Below are 18,122 nucleotides of genomic sequence, written 5' to 3'. Positions count from 1 at the left end.
CTGCAAAAGAATTCAGACTGGCACAGAAGCAGAGCACAGGCAAATTAAGCCACTGTTTAGGGCCCCTTAAACCATCAGGGGCCTCCAATAAATCCTTGAATTTTAACACAGACCATAGATTAAATTTTTTAGATTTGTTTATGAGAATGAGAATATTATCAAATGTGATCTGAGATATCAGAATAGATAAGTAAATGATTTGAAATTGTTTAGATTTTATATTTAAGTTTTAAAAGAAGTTTACTTTGTAGAAGTACAATAATAATCGTCATTGTTGGAATGTGGTGTTAAATATTACAATCTGATGCTATAAATTCAATCTTTTCTTTTTTTGTTTGAGCTCCATTCATTTACAAACACATTTCAGGATGATATTCTTAACAGGAAGAGGGACCTCAGATCCAATTCTGCTCAAGGCCAAATGCAACCTTGGGCCAGCCCTGTATGGAAATTAAGCAGGGCAATGACCCTGAATAAACAGCCAGAGCTTCAGAAGAATGACACACTCCTTCCAATCTGTCTGAAATCTTTTTCTGCTAAGTGAAATGATCAAAAAAAGAATAATTTCTTGATTTGTAGAGACTCAAAAGACTTGCTGCTGTAATTGTGGTGAAGGTAATTTCACAAAGTAATGGCAAACGCAAATGGATGTCAAACGTTTCCGATTTCTTTTTGGCATCAATATATATTGGTCTTTCATGTAGAACCCCCAAAAAATACCAGAAAGGCTGTGACATGAAAAAACGTGAAAAGCTCAACATGTATGAATACCTTCCAAAGCATTATATCAATACCACAATAACTATCATTTTTATGTTCTTGAGAAGTTTTACATTTTATTTATTTGTTTGCTTTCTTGTAATTTTGAAACTAAATGTGTAATCAGCTCATTGAAAGAGTTATTTACACATGTGGAAAAAGCAGTTAAGCTTTCCATAGGTAAATCTATGCATGGATGAGCCCCAATCCATGCAGGTTAAAGTGAGGTTGTCTTAGAAGTGGGGCAGGAGTTAAAAGGAGAGCAAGGAAGTGAAAGTCTAAAGTATTGCTTTTCTTGATCCTCATGAGGAATTTCAGAAAATAATTTTAAAAAAGCAATTTTGGAGCACAGATAATAGACATATACTGTGAGTCAATATTGTATGTCATCGAGATATGGCTGCAGGGATGCCTTCCAGACTTAGACTTTTCTGTCATTGTTAGGATGGCAGAAATAAAAACGGAGGATTTGCAGTGCCTGTTGACAACAGACAATATGCTCCTGGATATGTTAGTATAAATGATGGATCTTATTTTTTCTTAAGTTTTCTTTAAGAATCAAGAAAATGGCATGTAATTAACATTGTTTCAGTTATGTTCCAAATAATTTATATTGGCTTATTTATTTGTTTCCTTGGTGGTGTGGATTTATTAAGTTATGCCTAATTCATTTAAAGAATACAATAACATTTTGTATTAAAGAAAAGGCTCTAGTCCTACTGGATTTTGTAGATACAAATATATTGCATGCAAGCTAGAATTACTACAGTCTTATTTCCTTTCGACACCCCTGGAAACCGTGCATGCCATTTAAGCAGGGATTCCTAACTGGAAAACATATTTGACAGCAAAGTCTTTCAGTGTTGCAGAAGTAAGACGATGAAATTAACAAGATGATCGTTAGGGGGCGGTGTAGCCTTCCCAGAGATTACTACGGACGCTCCTCAAAAACGGAAAGGGCTTGTCGTTGGTTAAAGCAACATGGTGTCACCCTTTAGGCAATGTGAATATAAACAAGTGGCTCATTCTGTAACTGTATTTGGTATTTTATTGTCTGAAGTCCAACAGTTTCGGGTTTAGCAACCTCATGGCTCTCAGGGTGTGTGGACGTCTGCTCAGAAACGGAGCCGTCCTCTCCGGGCGGCTGGTCGGGTCTGCTCGGCAGGAAAGTGCGTCATGCCTTCTCGCTGCGGGTCAGTGTATAGCTTTCTGCTGCTCATTTATCTGAGGCTGGTAAAGCAGGGACTCATACCTGGGGGTTATCAAAGCAAGTCATCAGGTGTAATAATGTGACCTTTAGCTTAATAAACCCACACTGAAGTTTTAATGTTGACTGGGATATTAACAGGCAGACTGGTAGGATCCCAGTCATTATATAGGTTTAAATATAGAGGTTTAAGTAAAAGACTTGGAATAAAAAAGAAAAAGGGTTTACTGTTCAATAGTTACCTAGTTACATTTTTGTAGTCTATGTACAATAATCACAGAGCCTTCTGTTGTTTATAAATAAAGACACTATTTTTAAACATTAGTATTTTGCTGCTATCATAATTACTGCTGGACTAATGCAAAATTAAGCTCTTTGTGTTAGTTTTCATGGTTTATCTTGACCCAATTTTAACTTTCTGTGTGGAATTGAAATTTCAGAATGGATTGACTGTGATGTAGTTCAATTTTCTTATATATTTATTGGTTTGTTTAAAAAATGAAGCCAATAACCCATACAGTGTTGTTGTTTTCTTTTTTTAAATGAATCTTGAATTTTTTTTTGTTCTTGTTTAAACTACCTTTTATTAGTATATTGCCCTTTTATACATATTTAACTTCAGTCTGAATGTTTTTAGAAATAAAGTATGTTTTAATTTTTGGAAAAAGAAAAATTCAGAATAAGTAAATAATGGCCTGAATTTTAGATCCGTTCACTCAGCAATGTGACCAAGTAATTTTTTTTTAAAGTCAATTTTTGAAGGGGGGTAAATCTTTGACACGTTTAAGTATGAAGAGTTTGCTCTTTAAACAGTGGTATTTATGCACATCAGTGCATTTTAACTAATTTGAAAAAGTGTTCAGTTGAGGCACGTAACTTAAAGTGAAGAAGGGAAAGATCTGCACACAAGGCAAATAGACTGGATTAACATTCTTATCTCTGAGAAGCTACAGTATATTTTAACTTAGGTTAGAGTAAAGTATTAGAAATAATAAGGGATTTACAAAAAGCAAGGAAATGTATTTGCAACTTATTTTTTTTTGAAACAGGATGAATTTTTCATACAATAAAAGGAATAATTGTAATAGAATTATTGCAAATTTTTAAAGCGGTGTTTGTCTAAATGCTGTGCAGACCCCCCACCACCTTAAAACAACAAAAATTAGAAAAAAAGAACAGAAAAATAAAACATCAAATACAATTCATCATAGATAAATGGCCATCTGTTCACAGAAATGGTTAAAAGTGCTTTACAATAAGATGTAAGTGTAATAGAGGTAAAAGATGTGTTATAAACGATAAAACCAAACAACAAATATAGAACCAGACTATAATTTATTGACATGAAAATACATTTCAAGCAAAAGTACCTTTTAGGACCATTTTAACAAGTTTTTAAAGAATCAACAATACTGAAACACTGTGAGAGAGAGTTTCTGAGCTTGAAGCATAAAAGCAGCCTCATTTCTCATTTGGACCTTTGGTTTAACCAGGAGATTACCTTTAGATGACCTCAAACATCTAGATGATCTGGGGGAGGCCATGGATACATTTGAAAACATAATTAAATCTTAAAATTAATTGTATATGGATCTTACTGAAAATGGGGAACCCTCTTTCCTGCGTGCGGTGAAACTCTGGAAGCGCTATTATGAACTCGCTGAAGGTTTGCTATTAATTCAAATGCACTTGTATTTGTCTTCTGCATCTCATGTTGAAAAACAAGAATCTCAGTTTGGTTTTTGTTTAATTGTATGAAAATTCAGACAGATCCATGCCTTTTGTTGATGCAGTTAAGCATATATTTAATAAACTATCATAGATTTAATCAAAATGACTTTTTTTTTCATATCTTTTTTGATAAAAAGTTTGTTGACTATCAAAGTTTTGCTGTCTGTGATAAATGTTATGTCTCTTAAAAACAGTCAGGATAATTTACAGCTTTAAGCTAAACAATGGAAAACACATAAACTTACTTTCTTTGCAAAAAAAACCTAATTAAAACGGGTGCAGTTTAAGAGATAAAATAAGTGGATTTAACCTAAAGAGGCTGTCGGTTTTTACAGTGTATAGGTAAGACATAAAGTAGAAAAGGGAATAATATGATTCTTAATTAGAAAAAAGAAAACCTGAGAATTTGGTTTGGTTATTCAGTGTAAATGCAGTGTTTCCTTTGAGCAGTGATCTAGAGATATACAGAAGGTTCCAGGAATCGCTTTTGTGGATCTAAAGAAAGCACATGAAATTGTACCTAGAGAAGAACTCTGATGCTAAATGATGTAGTCAGCTGGTGGAGAAGTATCTAGGGATGGTGCAGGAAATTCACAAGTGAAACAGTGGCGAGGTGTGTGGTAGACAGATGGCATTAAGATTGGGGTGGAACCACGTCAAGGATCAACTCCGAGCCTCTTTCACAACAGAGCTGTTTGGTCTGCTTTAAAGGAACCAGAGTTTATTTGCTTGGATTGTCTACTTAGTTTGGAGGAGGTGGAAAAGCTAATCTGAATTCTGGTCCACCTGAAAATGAGGGTCTTGGTTTGCTTCCAGGTAAAACTCTGGTGCTGCTCCCTGACACTGGGAAAGCATATGGACTGTCCAGTGGGCCAAAGAGAGGAAATGAACCTGCTTGTCTCATGCACCATTCTTGTGAAAAAGCTGTTGGGTTGGAAAATCAAAGTAGAAATGGAAACCCTAAATATGCAAACAAGTCAGCTGAAGGAGATGGAGTTCCTTCTTTTACCTGTTTTCTTCCTACTTTGGTCAGTGATTGTTTCGGCGAGCAGGGCCCCCTTATTGCAACTGCATTACACTGTCTATGCAGTTTTGACCTCTTTAAAAGGTGCAGGGTGAAAGGTAATAAAACCAAATGAAAGTGGGAAACTTTTCAGCATCTCCCACCCAATCGAGACGCATCCCCTGGACTTCCATGGTGCAAAAGTGTCCTTAGTTGCAGTGTTAGACAGGTTGACTGACTAGGTCCGGAGTCCCCGTGGATTATGATATTTGCAGATGATGTTGTGATCTGTAGTGAGAGTGGGGAGCAGGGTAAAGAGAGCTGGGGGAGGTGGAGTTATGCTCTGGGGCAAAGCGGAATGAAAGTCGACTCAGGCCAGGAAGACGGTTGGTAACTAAGGATAATCAGAGGGCGGGTGTGACAGAGGAGAATGTCGTGGATAGGATGAAAAGGAGGGAGATGATCACTGTGGCACAACCTGAATGGAGGACCCACAGGAAGAGGAAGACACGTTTTACGTGAAAATTTTGAGAAACGTTGAAAACTTCGTGAAGTTCATAGCATCGACTTCGTTACAAAAATAAGTTTTTGATTAATTTTAGGAATGGCATTTTTGACAAGGAACTTGTGAATAGATCATTATAATATGGTAAATCAATTAGCATCTAAGAAGTGTAATCAGTCATCTTGCTCTAGCAAGGGCATCAAAGTCACGGAGATATTATATGTCTTAACAGGAAATGCTGCTTGCAGCCAAGGAGGGAGGCACGGATTCATCTTCACTCCCGCCTGTTTTATTACATCCGAAGCATTTCTCAGCGAACTGATGAAAGGCAAAGCAGCAGAGACGGACAGTAGCATTTATCACCTTCCAGCCTCAGTTCCTCCAGACAGCAGTAAGCAGGCTGCTGCCTCAGAGATTTACTGGTCTGATTGTGCAGGCCTGGCTTTATTTTCAAAAAGTGCCGATGTCATCCTGTCACCAATCTGACATGTGGTTTATTTTCTCTCTAATTATCTTCTTTTGTGTTGTGTCTTTAAAGGTGAACAGGTTTCTTTGTTGCTGAAACATCCTGATCAGCCTCCTGACTCAAAGTTGTTGAAAGTGGCTATAATTGGAGCTCCAAATGCGGGGAAGTCCACGCTGTCCAATCAGCTCCTTGGCAGAAAGGTCTTAGTCTTTTCAACCTGCTTGCTGCAATCGTTTCATCTCACTGTGGAGGAGGCGGTGCTCACAAGTCTTTCTTCATTGCTTTAAGGTGTTTGCTGTGTCCAAGAAAGTTCATACAACTCGGTCACGTGCGCTGGGCGTCCTCACAGAGACTGACACACAAATTGTAAGAGCTTCATCAGAGATTAAGGGAGTGATGCAGCTCAAAAGAAAAGGCCTGTATCAAATCATTTTTTATTTTTTTTGTTTTTAGATTTTGCTGGATACCCCTGGTCTCACCACACCATCAAAGGCCAAACGGTGCAATTTGTATTTAATTATTTGTTGCTATTAAATGTCTCTAGTCTCTGATGTTTTAATCTTATGAATGGACCCTCTGTTTTTCACAGACACCAACTGGAGAAATCATTGCTTGTGGATCCCTGGAACACTGTCCAAGACGCTGACCTGGGTATGAGATGTTTACTGAGCTGTTAATCAGTCAGACCTGAGCTGCAGGTTTCAGTGTGAGTGGTGGTGCAAACATTTGAAAGGCGTACAAACTGAACTGTTTGCATTTCTAGTGGTTGTCATGGTGGACGTATCAGACAGATGGATGCGCTCAAGGTTGGATTTTGAGGTGCTGAAATGCCTGGCCCAGCATCCGCAGATCCCAGCCATCCTAGTCCTCAACAAGGTATTCGTTCCCATATTTAAATGTTTTCAGTCAGATTAGTTGTAAAGTAAAAGAAAAACATCACCACACGATGCTGCCACAACCACTACCATGTTGTACGGTAATACTGTATTTAATATGATGTGCAGTCTTAGTTTGTGTTTCATTGTTTTCTTTAACGCTACAGTTATCTGCTACTTTGTGTTGTTTTGTCACTTAATATGTCAATAAAATGCATTAAAGTTTGTGGTTGGGAACTAACAAAATGTGGAAAATTCAAAAGGAGTTTAGACATTGTGCTTCTTCAAAATATCTGTGGAAATCTCTTATTTATCCACGAAACCACTAAAAGAAGCACTTCCCACATTCTCTACTCTAACTCTGTTTTATGAGTGATATTAAAAGGTCAATCTATTATATCTTTGTCAGTGTGCCATACTTTCCATTCTAGCTTCTCAAATCCAATATGTGGCACTTGGCTTCAAGCCTTTTGGCTCCTGCAGCTCTGCTATGATTCCTCTCTCATCCATTTTTAATATTTACCATACAGAAGAGCCAACTTTTTCTTGAACATAACCCAAAACAGTAAAAATGGGTATGCGTTCATGGGCACTCTAACAAACATGTTTCCTAATGTTTGTCTGAATTTAAGGTGGACCTGGTGAAGGCCAAGGACACACTGCTGGACATCACAGCACAGCTGACATGTGGGGTGGTGAACGGGCGCAAAGTGCGGGTCAGGCCAGTGATCAAGCCGCCATGGGCTCAGAAGAAACCCGAGAGAACTCCTGAGTTATCTCCTGATGAGGACACTGCAGCATATGAGGATGGTGCAAAGCCAAAATCTGTGCTAAGCAGAGAGAAACTGAAGGAGCTGAGGAGTCAGCAAGGCTGGCCTCACTTTAAGGACGTCTTCATGCTGTCGTCTGTGGACAGAGAGGACGTGGAGACGCTGAAGGTAAACAGTCTACAGCCACAAAAGGAAAGGAGATTTAGCGTGTTTAAAAAATGTGTTAAAAATAACTTTCAAGTAGCTACGCTAGCTAGCTATCCTGCTTTTGTAAAGTATATCAGGAAAAGGGTACATTAAGGTAATTAACCAAATGCAGTGGTTCCCAGAGGATGGGGTCATAAGATCCTCTTCAGAAATTAAACTAAATGACAAAATTGATAAAAAGTAAAGCATATCTATGCTGTAAATATTAGACAAGAATAAAAGAGTGCTTATTAATATATAAAAGTGGTAAATTGGTTAATAGTGTTTGTGTTTTCATTGTAAGTTGCTATCAGTGTTACTCAACTGATAACCAACTGAGGTCATGAGCCTTTTCTGCTGTTATTTTAGGGATCAGGTGCAGAAACATTTAGGAAAAACTGCAATTAAACCCTGTTTTTGTGTCATTTGTCACCTGCAGTGCCCTGCAAAAGTATTTATACCTCCTAAACCTTTTCTATTTTTGTCACGTTAGAGTCACTTATTGTATCAGGATTGTATGTGAGAGACCAGCACAAAGTAGTATGTAATTGTAAAGTGTAAGGAGAAAGACACAGGGTTTTTAAAATCTTTTACAAATAGTGTTAAAATGTGTTTGTGTTCAGCTCCGCTGAGTCAGTACATTCACTTTTTGCTGCAGTTACAGCTGTAAGTCTTTAGGTTATGCCTCTACCAGCTATGAACATCCATTCTTCTGTGCAAAACAGGTCAGGCTCAGTCAGGTTTGTTAAGGAGTACCTGTGAACATCAGGTTTCAAGTCTTTTCACAAATTCTCAGATTCTAAACCATCTTACTGTAGCTCTGGATGTGTTGTTGTCCTGTTGGAGGGAGAACCTCCGCTCCAGGCTCAAGGCTTTCGTAGCCTTTAACAGGTTTTCTTTTCGGATTGCTCTGTATTTAGCTCCTTTCATCCCTCTGGTCAGCTTCCGTATCCCTGTTAAAGTCAAGTATTCCCAAAGCATTATGCTGCCACAACCATGTTACACCATGGGGATGGTGTGTTAGCGGTTATTTGCAATGTCGGTTTTAAAATTTTGAAAACCTTTTATGGTTTTCCTTCTCTTTCATAATTATCTGCTACTTTGTGCTGGGCTGTCACATAAAACCCAAAAAATACTTTGAAGTTTGTGTTTGTAACGTGTTAAATTTAAAAGCGTCCAGACTTTTCGAAGCACTGTACACGGCCATCAATCACAAATACACTTTACACTTGTTATGTTAAACTGAACTGCTGTCCCCAAATATATGTTGTCTCATAGTATTTGTTCTTGCAGAACTACTTTCTAGTTGCAGCGAAGCCAGGATCCTGGATGTACCACAGTGAGGTCCTGACAGACCAGAGTCCAGAGGAAGTCTGCACCAACATCATCAGAGAAAAGCTGCTGGAGTATCTGCCACAGGAAGTGCCCTACTCAATGACTCAGGTGAGTAAGGTAACAGGTGTGAGAGGGCGTTCTGGATCACATGTGATTATAAGTGGTGGCCTATTTAAAACACAAATACACATTTCAACAATGAAGGTTATTTTTCTTCATGTAATTTAAGTTACCCTGCTGTTTCTTGTGTTTTGGCATTTAGATTTAAAATCTGATTTGTTGTGTTTGTTGCCTCTGACATATTTGTGATAACCTAACGCATCTAAAGGGAGTTTCTCCTTAAAAGCAACACGATGGGAAAAATATTTACAGCCTCTGATCAGCATTATAATCCATTTCTTTAACACCACTGCTGCTTTTTTTTTAAGTTAGTTTAGATAGTTTTATTTCTTAAGATGTCTCTGTTTTCAGTCTATTGAACTCTGGCAAGAAGGAGAAAATGGGGAGCTGGATATTTCTGTGAAACTGTACACCAAGAAAGAAACTCACATGGTAAGTACTTTCACATTTCTGTGTAGTTGTATAGTGGCTAGAAGGCCCACGGTGGATGTCCACTTGCTGGTTGGACCTTAATGTGTTTACCTGCAGTTTAGCCTGTATATACATCGTATCATTAGCTGTGGCTACAAATGTCCCGGTTGGTGTAAACGCCAGAGATTGTGGCTTTGCTCAAGCTCTTCACCCAGTGACATCATGAGGTCAAAATGTGCAGCTGCACGCTGTTTACAGACAAGCATCACATAAGCATGCTGATGTTAGCATCTGTCTAACCTTTATGTGTGGCCTTTTGGAGTTAGATTGGTTATCCTAACAACTGTGTATGTGACGTTCTGTTTAGAACAATTATTGTTATGCTTCATTTTGTTTTATTTTAGCATACAAGGTAAAGTGTTAGCCTGTAATGTCAGTCGTGTTAATGTTGCATTCGTTTAAACATGGACATTTGACTGCCAATACCAAAACAGCTGGAAAAGCTCTTGTTCTCCTTTGTTCCTTCGTTATTTTGTAGGTCAAAGTAATTAGTTACAGAAAATCTGAAATGTGATTATTTTAGGAAGTTGAGGTCGAGGCTCACAGATGAATGAATGAATCGCTTCGTTTTTTTGTATCTTCCATGTTTTTTCTTGTATTTTTAGCTCCTAAATATTTAAGGAGCCTTTTTGGACTGTGCATATTAGATGTGAAAGAGCAGTTGTAGATGCATCGGTAGCGCTGGATGTTTAAAGGCCGCTGCCCTTGCAAGAAGAGGTACTTAGAACAACACTGTTTTCCAGCATTAGTTGTGAAAGCAATGAAAAAACGTCATTGAGAATGCAGAGCGGAGGTCTGCAAACTGATGACTGACCATCAGGCTCTAAACTTTGTTTCTGAATAATTCTGACACCAAACTATTTTTTCAGTTTTTTGTACTGCACCTCACAGGATGGACACTGAACACACAGTTCATATACAGTGTTGGTCACAATTGCTAGCATCCCTGCTGACAGTACTTTGTACAGTGTCCTTTTTCCAATAGGAAAACATTTAGTCCTCTAAAACAAATCACTAGTTTGGAGCATATAGAGAGAGGCATCTTTTCATATTCCTGTTTGCACGATCTCTCTAGATAATCTAGACTTCTGGGTCTTCACCTATGCTTTGGGTCTTCTTTCATGATTTAGATCATAGGACTGAGAGAGCCATGGAAGAAAGTTAATTATGTGACTGGAGTAGCCAGGGGCTGGTTACCAGTTCTAAGGTGTAATAAGGTCCTAAAAATTTATGTTTTTAAGCTGCAATAATGTTTCCTCACACTGTTCCTACAGTTTAAAGTCTTTTTAATGAGATGCCAGAAAAGATACCAGAGTGACCTGGGTTTTTTCCTGTCTGATCGGAGCGCAGTTTAACGCAGAGCTCCCCCTCCCCTGACTGTAGCTGCACACTGCTGGTCAGCTGGTTGTATCAGGCTACTATGCTCTTCCCTGTTTTACAGGAAAGACAAATTCAGCTGTTTGGCAATACTTCCAGTTGAAAGAGACACAAACAGTTATGGGGGTCTGTAAAGGAGCGCCACAGATGACTCTTCTAAGATAAAGCTGTTAAAACTACTGTTGGTAAACTACAATCCGGTCACAGCCTGACTAATCAATCAGATTATATAAACTCATTATACCGCAAGTTTTACTTTATCAAACAACAAAACGTGTAACATTCAGGGCAATAGGCAATTGAGGTTAAGTATATGTAGGTATGTATAGATGATACAGTGGGGAGAACAAGTATTTGATACACTGCCGATTTTGCAGGTTTTCCCACTTGCAAAGCATGTAGAAGTGTTTAGGTTTTACCATAAGTACTCTTCAACTGTGAGTTACGGAATCTAAAACAGCCACGACCCATCTTCATGCTCTTACTGAGGGAAGGAGGTTGATGGTTAAGATCTCCAGATACATGGTCCCATCCATCCTCCCCTCAATATGGTGCAGTCGTTCTGTCCTCTTTGCAGAAAAGCATCCCCAAAGAACGATGTGACATGATGATGATGATGTTTCCACCTCCATGCTTCACGGTAGGGACGGTGTTCTTGGGGTTGTAGTCATCCTTCTTCCTCCAAACACGGCGAGTGGAGTTCAGACCAAAAAGCTCCATTTTTGTCTCAGACCACATGACCTTCTCCCATTCCTCCTCTGGATCATCCAGATGGTCATTGGCAAACTTCAGATGGGCCTGGAGATGTGCTGGCTTGAGCAGGGGGACCTTGTGTGCGCTGCAGGATGTTAATCCATGGCAGCGTAGTGTGTTACTAATGGTCTTCTTTAAGACGGTGGTCCCAGCTCTCTTCGGGTCATTGACTAGGTTCTGCCGTGTAGTTCTGGGCTGATCCCTCACCTTCCTCATGATCATTGGTGCCCCACGAGGTGAGCTCTTGCTTGGAGCCCGAGACTGAGGGAGATTGACCATCATCTTGAACTTCTTCCATTTTCTTATAATTGCTCCAACAGTTGTTGTCTTCTCACCAAGCTGCTTGGCTATTTTCCTGTAGACCATCCCAGCCTTGTGCAGGTCTACTATTTTATCCCTGATGTCCTCACACAGCTCTCTGGTCTTGGTCATTGTGGAGAGGTTGGAGTTTGATTGATTGAGTGTGTGGACAGGTGTCTTTTATACAGATAACGAGTTCAAACAGGTGCAGTTACTACAGGTAATCATTATTATTATTATGTTAGGTGATCAAATACTTACAGGGGTTGGACAATGAAACTGAAACTCCTGTCATTTTAGTGTGGGAGGTTTCATGGCTAAATTGGACCAGCCTGGTAACCAGTCTTCATTGATTGCACATTGCACCAGTAAGAGCAGAGTGTGAAGGTTCAATTAGCAGGGTAAGAGCACAGTTTTGCTCAAAATATTGAAATGCACACAACATTATGGGTGACATACCAGAGTTCAAAAGAGGACAAATTGTTGGTGCACGTCTTGCTGGCGCATCTGTGACCAAGACAGCAAGTCTTTGTGATGTATCAAGAGCCACGGTATCCAGGGTAATGTCAGCATACCACCAAGAAGGACGAACCACATCCAACAGGATTAACTGTGGACGCAAGAGGAAGCTGTCTGAAAGGGATGTTCGGGTTCTAACCCGGATTGTATCCAAAAAACATAAAACCACGGCTGCCCAAATCACGGCAGAATTAAATGTGCACCTCAAGTCTCCTGTTTCCACCAGAACAGTCTGTCAGGAGCTCCACAAGGTCAATATACACGGCTGGGCTGCTATAGCCAAACCTTTGGTCACTCATGCCAATGCCAAACGTCGGTTTCAATGGTGCAAGGAGCGCAAATCTTGGGCTGTGGACAATGTGAAACATGTATTGTTCTCTGATGAGTCCACCTTTACTGTTTTCCCCACATCCAGGAGAGTTACGGTCTGGAGAAGCCCCAAAGAAGCGTACCACCCAGACTGTTGCATGCCCAGAGTGAAGCATGGGGGTGGATCAGTGATGGTTTGGGCTGCCATATCATGGCATTCCCTTGGCCCAATACTTGTGCTAGATGGGCGCATCACTACCAAGGACTACCGAACCATTCTTGAGGACCATGTGCATCCAATGGTTCAAACATTGTATCCTGAAGGCGGTGCCGTGTATCAGGATGACAATGCACCAATACACACAGCAAGACTGGTGAAAGATTGGTTTGATGAACATGAAAGTGAAGTTGAACATCTCCCATGGCCTGCACAGTCACCAGATCTAAATATTATTGAGCCACTTTGGGGTGTTTTGGAGGAGCGAGTCAGGAAACGTTTTCCTCCACCAGTATCACGTAGTGACCTGGCTGCTATCCTGCAAGAAGAATGGCTTAAAATCCCTCTGACCACTGTGCAGGACTTGTATATGTCATTCCCAAGACGAATTGACGCTGTATTGGCCGCAAAAGGAGGCCCTACACCATACTAATGAATTATTGTGGTCTAAAACCAGGTGTTTCAGTTTCATTGTCCAACCCCTGTATGTTGTGCAATAAAATGTAAAATAATTACTTAAAAATCAGACAATGTGATTTTCTAGATTTTTGTTTTAGATTCGGTTACTAACACTTGAAGAGTGCCTATGATAAAAATTAAAGACTTCTACATGCTTTGCAAGTGGAAAAACCTGCAAAATCTGCAGTGTATCAAAAACGTGTTCTCCCCACTGTATATGAGTGATAATCAAGCCATATGGTGCTATACCAGCCATGAAAGAACGCTGGTTTTGTGTCTAGTAGACCATTTCTGTGTTGATTTGGCCAGATGTTTTGGATCATTATCCTGTTGAAAGATTCAGTGATGACTACATTTTCAGTTTCCTGGTGGGGTCCGCCAGATTTTTATTCAGAGTTTCCTGGTGTTTGAAAGTGTTCATGTTGCCATGCATTATTACCTATACATCACATGCTCTTCCCATATTTTTGTCCTTTGTTAAACCTTAAAGCCACCTGAAATGTTAAGGCAAAGCTTAATCTGGTGCACAGTTCCAGTTGAAGTCCCAGGAAAGTGTACTAAACTTTACATGTTTAAGTTTATGATGATTAATATCTAAATAGTGTTAATGGTTGTTATGGAGACAAGATGCTGCTCTTTGCAGCAGTTCTCTAACAATGAGCTTTGGAGATTTTTCCCTGTGCATGGCGACCAGATATTCACTGAGTAAAAGAAATGTGCTTGTGTGTCATGTCATATTTATACCCATGGAAAACAGGGGTATAAATATGACATATGAAATATGATTCTAATATTGTGCCCAATAAAGGGCATTCCAGCTCTTAATTTGACGTTTTGTTTTACAGGAGTTTTAACATTTACTTGTCAGATTAATCTGTTTTAACCGGACGGAATAAAACCCGTTCTGATCTGTGGTCCCTCATGTTGTTTCACTTCCTGTGTCTGTAGAGGATGGTGATCGGCACAGCTGGCCAGATGGTGGCGCGGATCGCCCGAGAGGCAGCGGAGGATCTCAGCAGGGTCTACCTGAGGAACGTAAGGCTGAAGCTCTCTGCTAAGATGGAGAAGTGACGAAGACTGATGAATCCTGTAAAACCAGGGCCAATTCTGCCTGATCTGTTGTGACTCTTTTCTCTTCAAAAGACAGAGCTTCAGTTAAAGAGGTTAGGATCTCATCATGAGTCTGACATGGAGCCGGAAGGCAGCATATGCTCTGTCTCCTGTCCAAGAACTGCCAATGACCAGGCTCCTGTCTGAGGAAAGGACAATTTTCTGTTTTATTTCTGGTTCTGGAACCACTTTTTAACCTGTTTACATGAATATGTTACTGCATTTAGAGTGAGGGGTGCCCAAACTTCATACACACAACAGACGTATCTAAATGTTGCAGCAGAATAAACCCAGCTGAAGCATTGGCATATTTTCGAGCTCTGATACCTTTTTGGTAACAAACATGACACGGCGGCTCATCAAATGGATGTTTTGACACGACTTTGACAGCTCCTTCATGGCTGAGCGGGTTTGGCAGGCTGTGAAAAGGCCAACGTTTTATCTTTGGCACTCAGGGCTTTTTTTCCCTTGGCGGGCACAAAAATGCAGTGTAGATAAACTGAAGACGAGAGCTGCACCGTCATGTTCACTCACATGTCCCTGATATACCGTCCAACCCAGTTCCCTCCACCTTCATCACGTTAGTCTTCTCTGCTGCCTTTTGAAGTGTAGCCATCCATTTCTGCGACCATCACTTTTTGTTCTGCAGCTTTCCTCTTTCTTGTTTTTTTCTCCCTCCCTCCATCGCTCACTCGCTCTGCTCTTTTGGCCCAGCTCTGCCTCGGAGGGCTACATTGTCTCCCTAATGGATGGCAAAGTGGAGCACTAACCTGATGCTAAAATGGGTCAGATAATGGGGATTAGATTCATTCCTGCTGCCTGTGGGTTAACTCAGCAGTTCAGGCCATCTTCATGAATAACCAGCTAGTGCCCTGAAGTCAGGGAGGGAGGGAGTTACTCTCAGAAGCTGTCAGTCCCTGAAGCTCTGCAGATTTAGGGACTGACGCAGCTGTAACCCACTGATTCGACAGAGCAAAGATTGCTGCCTTAGACAAGCCAAATGCAGTTTAAAACCAGGAAAATCATTTAGATCCTTGGAGTAATGTTTTAAACTCAGATTCTCCAAATAAAGAGGCACTCATGTAAGGGAGACATCCATCATCTTTATTTGACATTATTTCTTTGAATTTAACAACACAACACACGAGTGTGTCCTTTCCTTCGATGACATTGAGTGAAGGCCGTAGAACCCTTACCATTACTAAAACTCAGTAATGGTAACGGTTTAACTGCCCCCCTCGGTTGTGTGTTCGGCCCTCCAAACATTACAGCCTACGTCTTCTCTGGCTCCAGCGGAGGTGGAATGATACCCTGGATAGTACATCATCTATACTGTAGTGTCTCTTTAAAAAACTTACAGTATAAGATGATATCCTGTCCAGGGCACAAGACAGAACCATCATGCAGCTAGTCCCCAGATTGTTTGGAATCTGCAACAAAAATTGAGATAAAAATGATTTAAAACTATAAATAAATTATGGTTAATAACCTTTAACCTCCTGTCTGAGCTGTTCTCACCTGTTTGCATGTTGTTGTCGATAGATGTCTTCATTACGGTATGGACGTCTGGTCTACATCTCCTAACTGCCCTGTCTGTCGGGCTCCGACACTTAAAGAGGGCCCCCCTCAGCTCATTAGCATACCGTGATGACATCTGGGTTGAACCAGAGAACTTTTTTCCTCCTTATCTTCTCTTAACCTGATTGCCACATTCCAGTAATGGTCCACACCCTCTTTACAACACCCAGATGGTCTTTAGTTCAACTATATTTCTATTCTCTCCTCATTTAATGCTTACTTGTCAATCGAAGTAAACGCAAGACAGGTTTGATACAGAGATATCACATAAAAATTTTATTTTTGTGCACAGTCCAGTCAGTTATGGAGACACAACGGTGGTTTACTGAATGCATTACATATTTTTACAGTACACAATAGATTTTGGCACATTGCAGCTACAAACGTCAGTGTATTTATTCGAAAGATCAACACAAACCAGGCCATAACTGTCAAAGGTAAGTTAAATAATACATGTATAAATCTTAAGCCGACTTTACTCTGACACCCCTAAATAATATTTGATGAAACTAGTTATCAGTTTTTTAGTTGATCAATTTCTTATAAATGAGTTGAGTGATATACCCTCAGTGTAAATCCAACTGTTCTTTGAAGGCTTTAAAGGATTGTTGGAGAACATTCGAGAACAAACAGCATCATGAAGATCGAGGAACTCATCAGACAAATAAAATATATATTTCAAACCTTTTAATTTCTTGTTTCTGATGAATTTGGCTTACAGATAATGACAACCCAAAATTCAGTGTCTCTAAAATTTTTATTTTTGTTAAAAGGCTCAATATTGGAAACTCATGGTGTCACACCCTAATCAGCTAAATAACTCAAAACTGAGCAAATAAATGGTCTCAGTCTGGGTCAGCAGGCAGACATGATCATGGGGACAGTCATTGACACCATCCACAAGGAGGGTAAGCCACAAAAGCTCATTGCCAAACAACCTGGTTCACAGTGTGCTGAATCCAAACCTATTCATAGGAAGTTGAGTGGAAGGAAAAAGTGTGCTAGGAAAAGGTCACAAGCAGTGGACTGAGGCTGGAGTCAGCACCTCAGGAGTTACAATGCTCAAACAAATTATACACATGGATTTCTAGTGTCAAGCGAATATTAGATCCATCTTACCTGGGCTATGCAGAAAAAGAACTGGACTGTTACTCAATGGTCCAAAGTTCGCTTCTCAGATTAAAGTAAGATTTGCATTTTATTTGGAAATCAAGGTCCCAGAGTCTGAAGAAAGAGTGGAGAGGCACAGAATCCATGTTGCTTGAAGTCCAGTGTGAAGTTTCCACAGTCAGTCAAGTCAAGTTTATTTATATAGCGCTTTTCAGCAACAAGGCACTCAAAACCCAGTCAGTGATGGTTTGTGGTGCCATGTCATCTGCTGGCGTTGGTCCGCTGGGTTTTCTAAAGTCCACAGTCAACGCAACCATCTACCAGGAAGTTCTAGAGCACTTCATGCTTCCCTCTGCTGATGAGCTGTATGGAGATGGTGATTTTATTTTCCAGCAGGACCTGGTACCTGCATATTCTCCAATTGAAAATGTGGCAAGACATGGAAACTGATGTTTAGCATGCAATTTAACTGAACCTGAGCAGAAAAGAATTTGCAAACTTTTCAGTCTACTTGTGCAAAGCTGCTATAGACAAATCGCACAAGACTTGCAGCTGTAACTGCAGCGAAAGGTGGTTGTTCAAAGTGTTGACTTGGCAGAGCTGAATACATGCAGGCTTCACTTCTTGGAGTATAAACGTGTATATGTTTCTCTTCCAGGATTGCCCTGGCTCTATTCATCTTCCTGTTAAATCTGACCAGGTCCCTTGTCCCTGCTTAAGAAAAGCATGCCCACAACATGATGCTGCCACCACCATGTTTCACCAAGGGGACCTTAAACTGGACTTGTTTTTACAAATACATGCAAAACAGTCCAGACTTTTATTTCCTTCCATTTCACGGTACTAATTTGTGTTGGTCCTTGTACTTGTACAGGTCCTTCTCAAAATATTAGCATATTGTGATAAAGTTCATTATTTTCCATAATGTAATGATGAAAATTTAACATTCATATATTTTAGAT

General features: G+C 40.0%; 1 protein-coding gene and 1 long non-coding RNA gene across 2 annotated transcripts; one reads left to right on the top strand and one right to left on the bottom strand.

The window, feature by feature from the left end:
- Positions 1-1,708: 1,708 nt before the first annotated feature.
- eral1 (Era-like 12S mitochondrial rRNA chaperone 1) lies at positions 1,709-15,967 on the top strand. Its single transcript, XM_047380035.1, has 11 exons — positions 1,709-1,952; positions 5,438-5,596; positions 5,744-5,871; positions 5,960-6,037; positions 6,125-6,171; positions 6,261-6,322; positions 6,435-6,547; positions 7,179-7,484; positions 8,796-8,945; positions 9,309-9,389; positions 14,311-15,967. Exons 1-11 carry the CDS (start codon positions 1,847-1,849, stop codon positions 14,431-14,433), a joined length of 1,353 nt encoding a protein of 450 aa, XP_047235991.1. The 5' UTR covers positions 1,709-1,846; the 3' UTR covers positions 14,434-15,967.
- On the bottom strand, positions 15,556-17,283 carry LOC124876965. The gene is made up of 2 exons (XR_007040417.1): positions 15,991-17,283; positions 15,556-15,902 (listed from the first exon to the last, which is right to left on the bottom strand). It is a non-coding gene; the product is annotated as an uncharacterized LOC124876965 (long non-coding RNA).
- Positions 17,284-18,122: the final 839 nt, after the last annotated feature.

The sequence above is a fragment of the Girardinichthys multiradiatus genome, chromosome 11 (assembly GCF_021462225.1).
Source record: "Girardinichthys multiradiatus isolate DD_20200921_A chromosome 11, DD_fGirMul_XY1, whole genome shotgun sequence".
Taxonomy (NCBI): domain Eukaryota; kingdom Metazoa; phylum Chordata; class Actinopteri; order Cyprinodontiformes; family Goodeidae; genus Girardinichthys; species Girardinichthys multiradiatus.
This window is presented reverse-complemented; position numbering and strand designations above follow the sequence as displayed.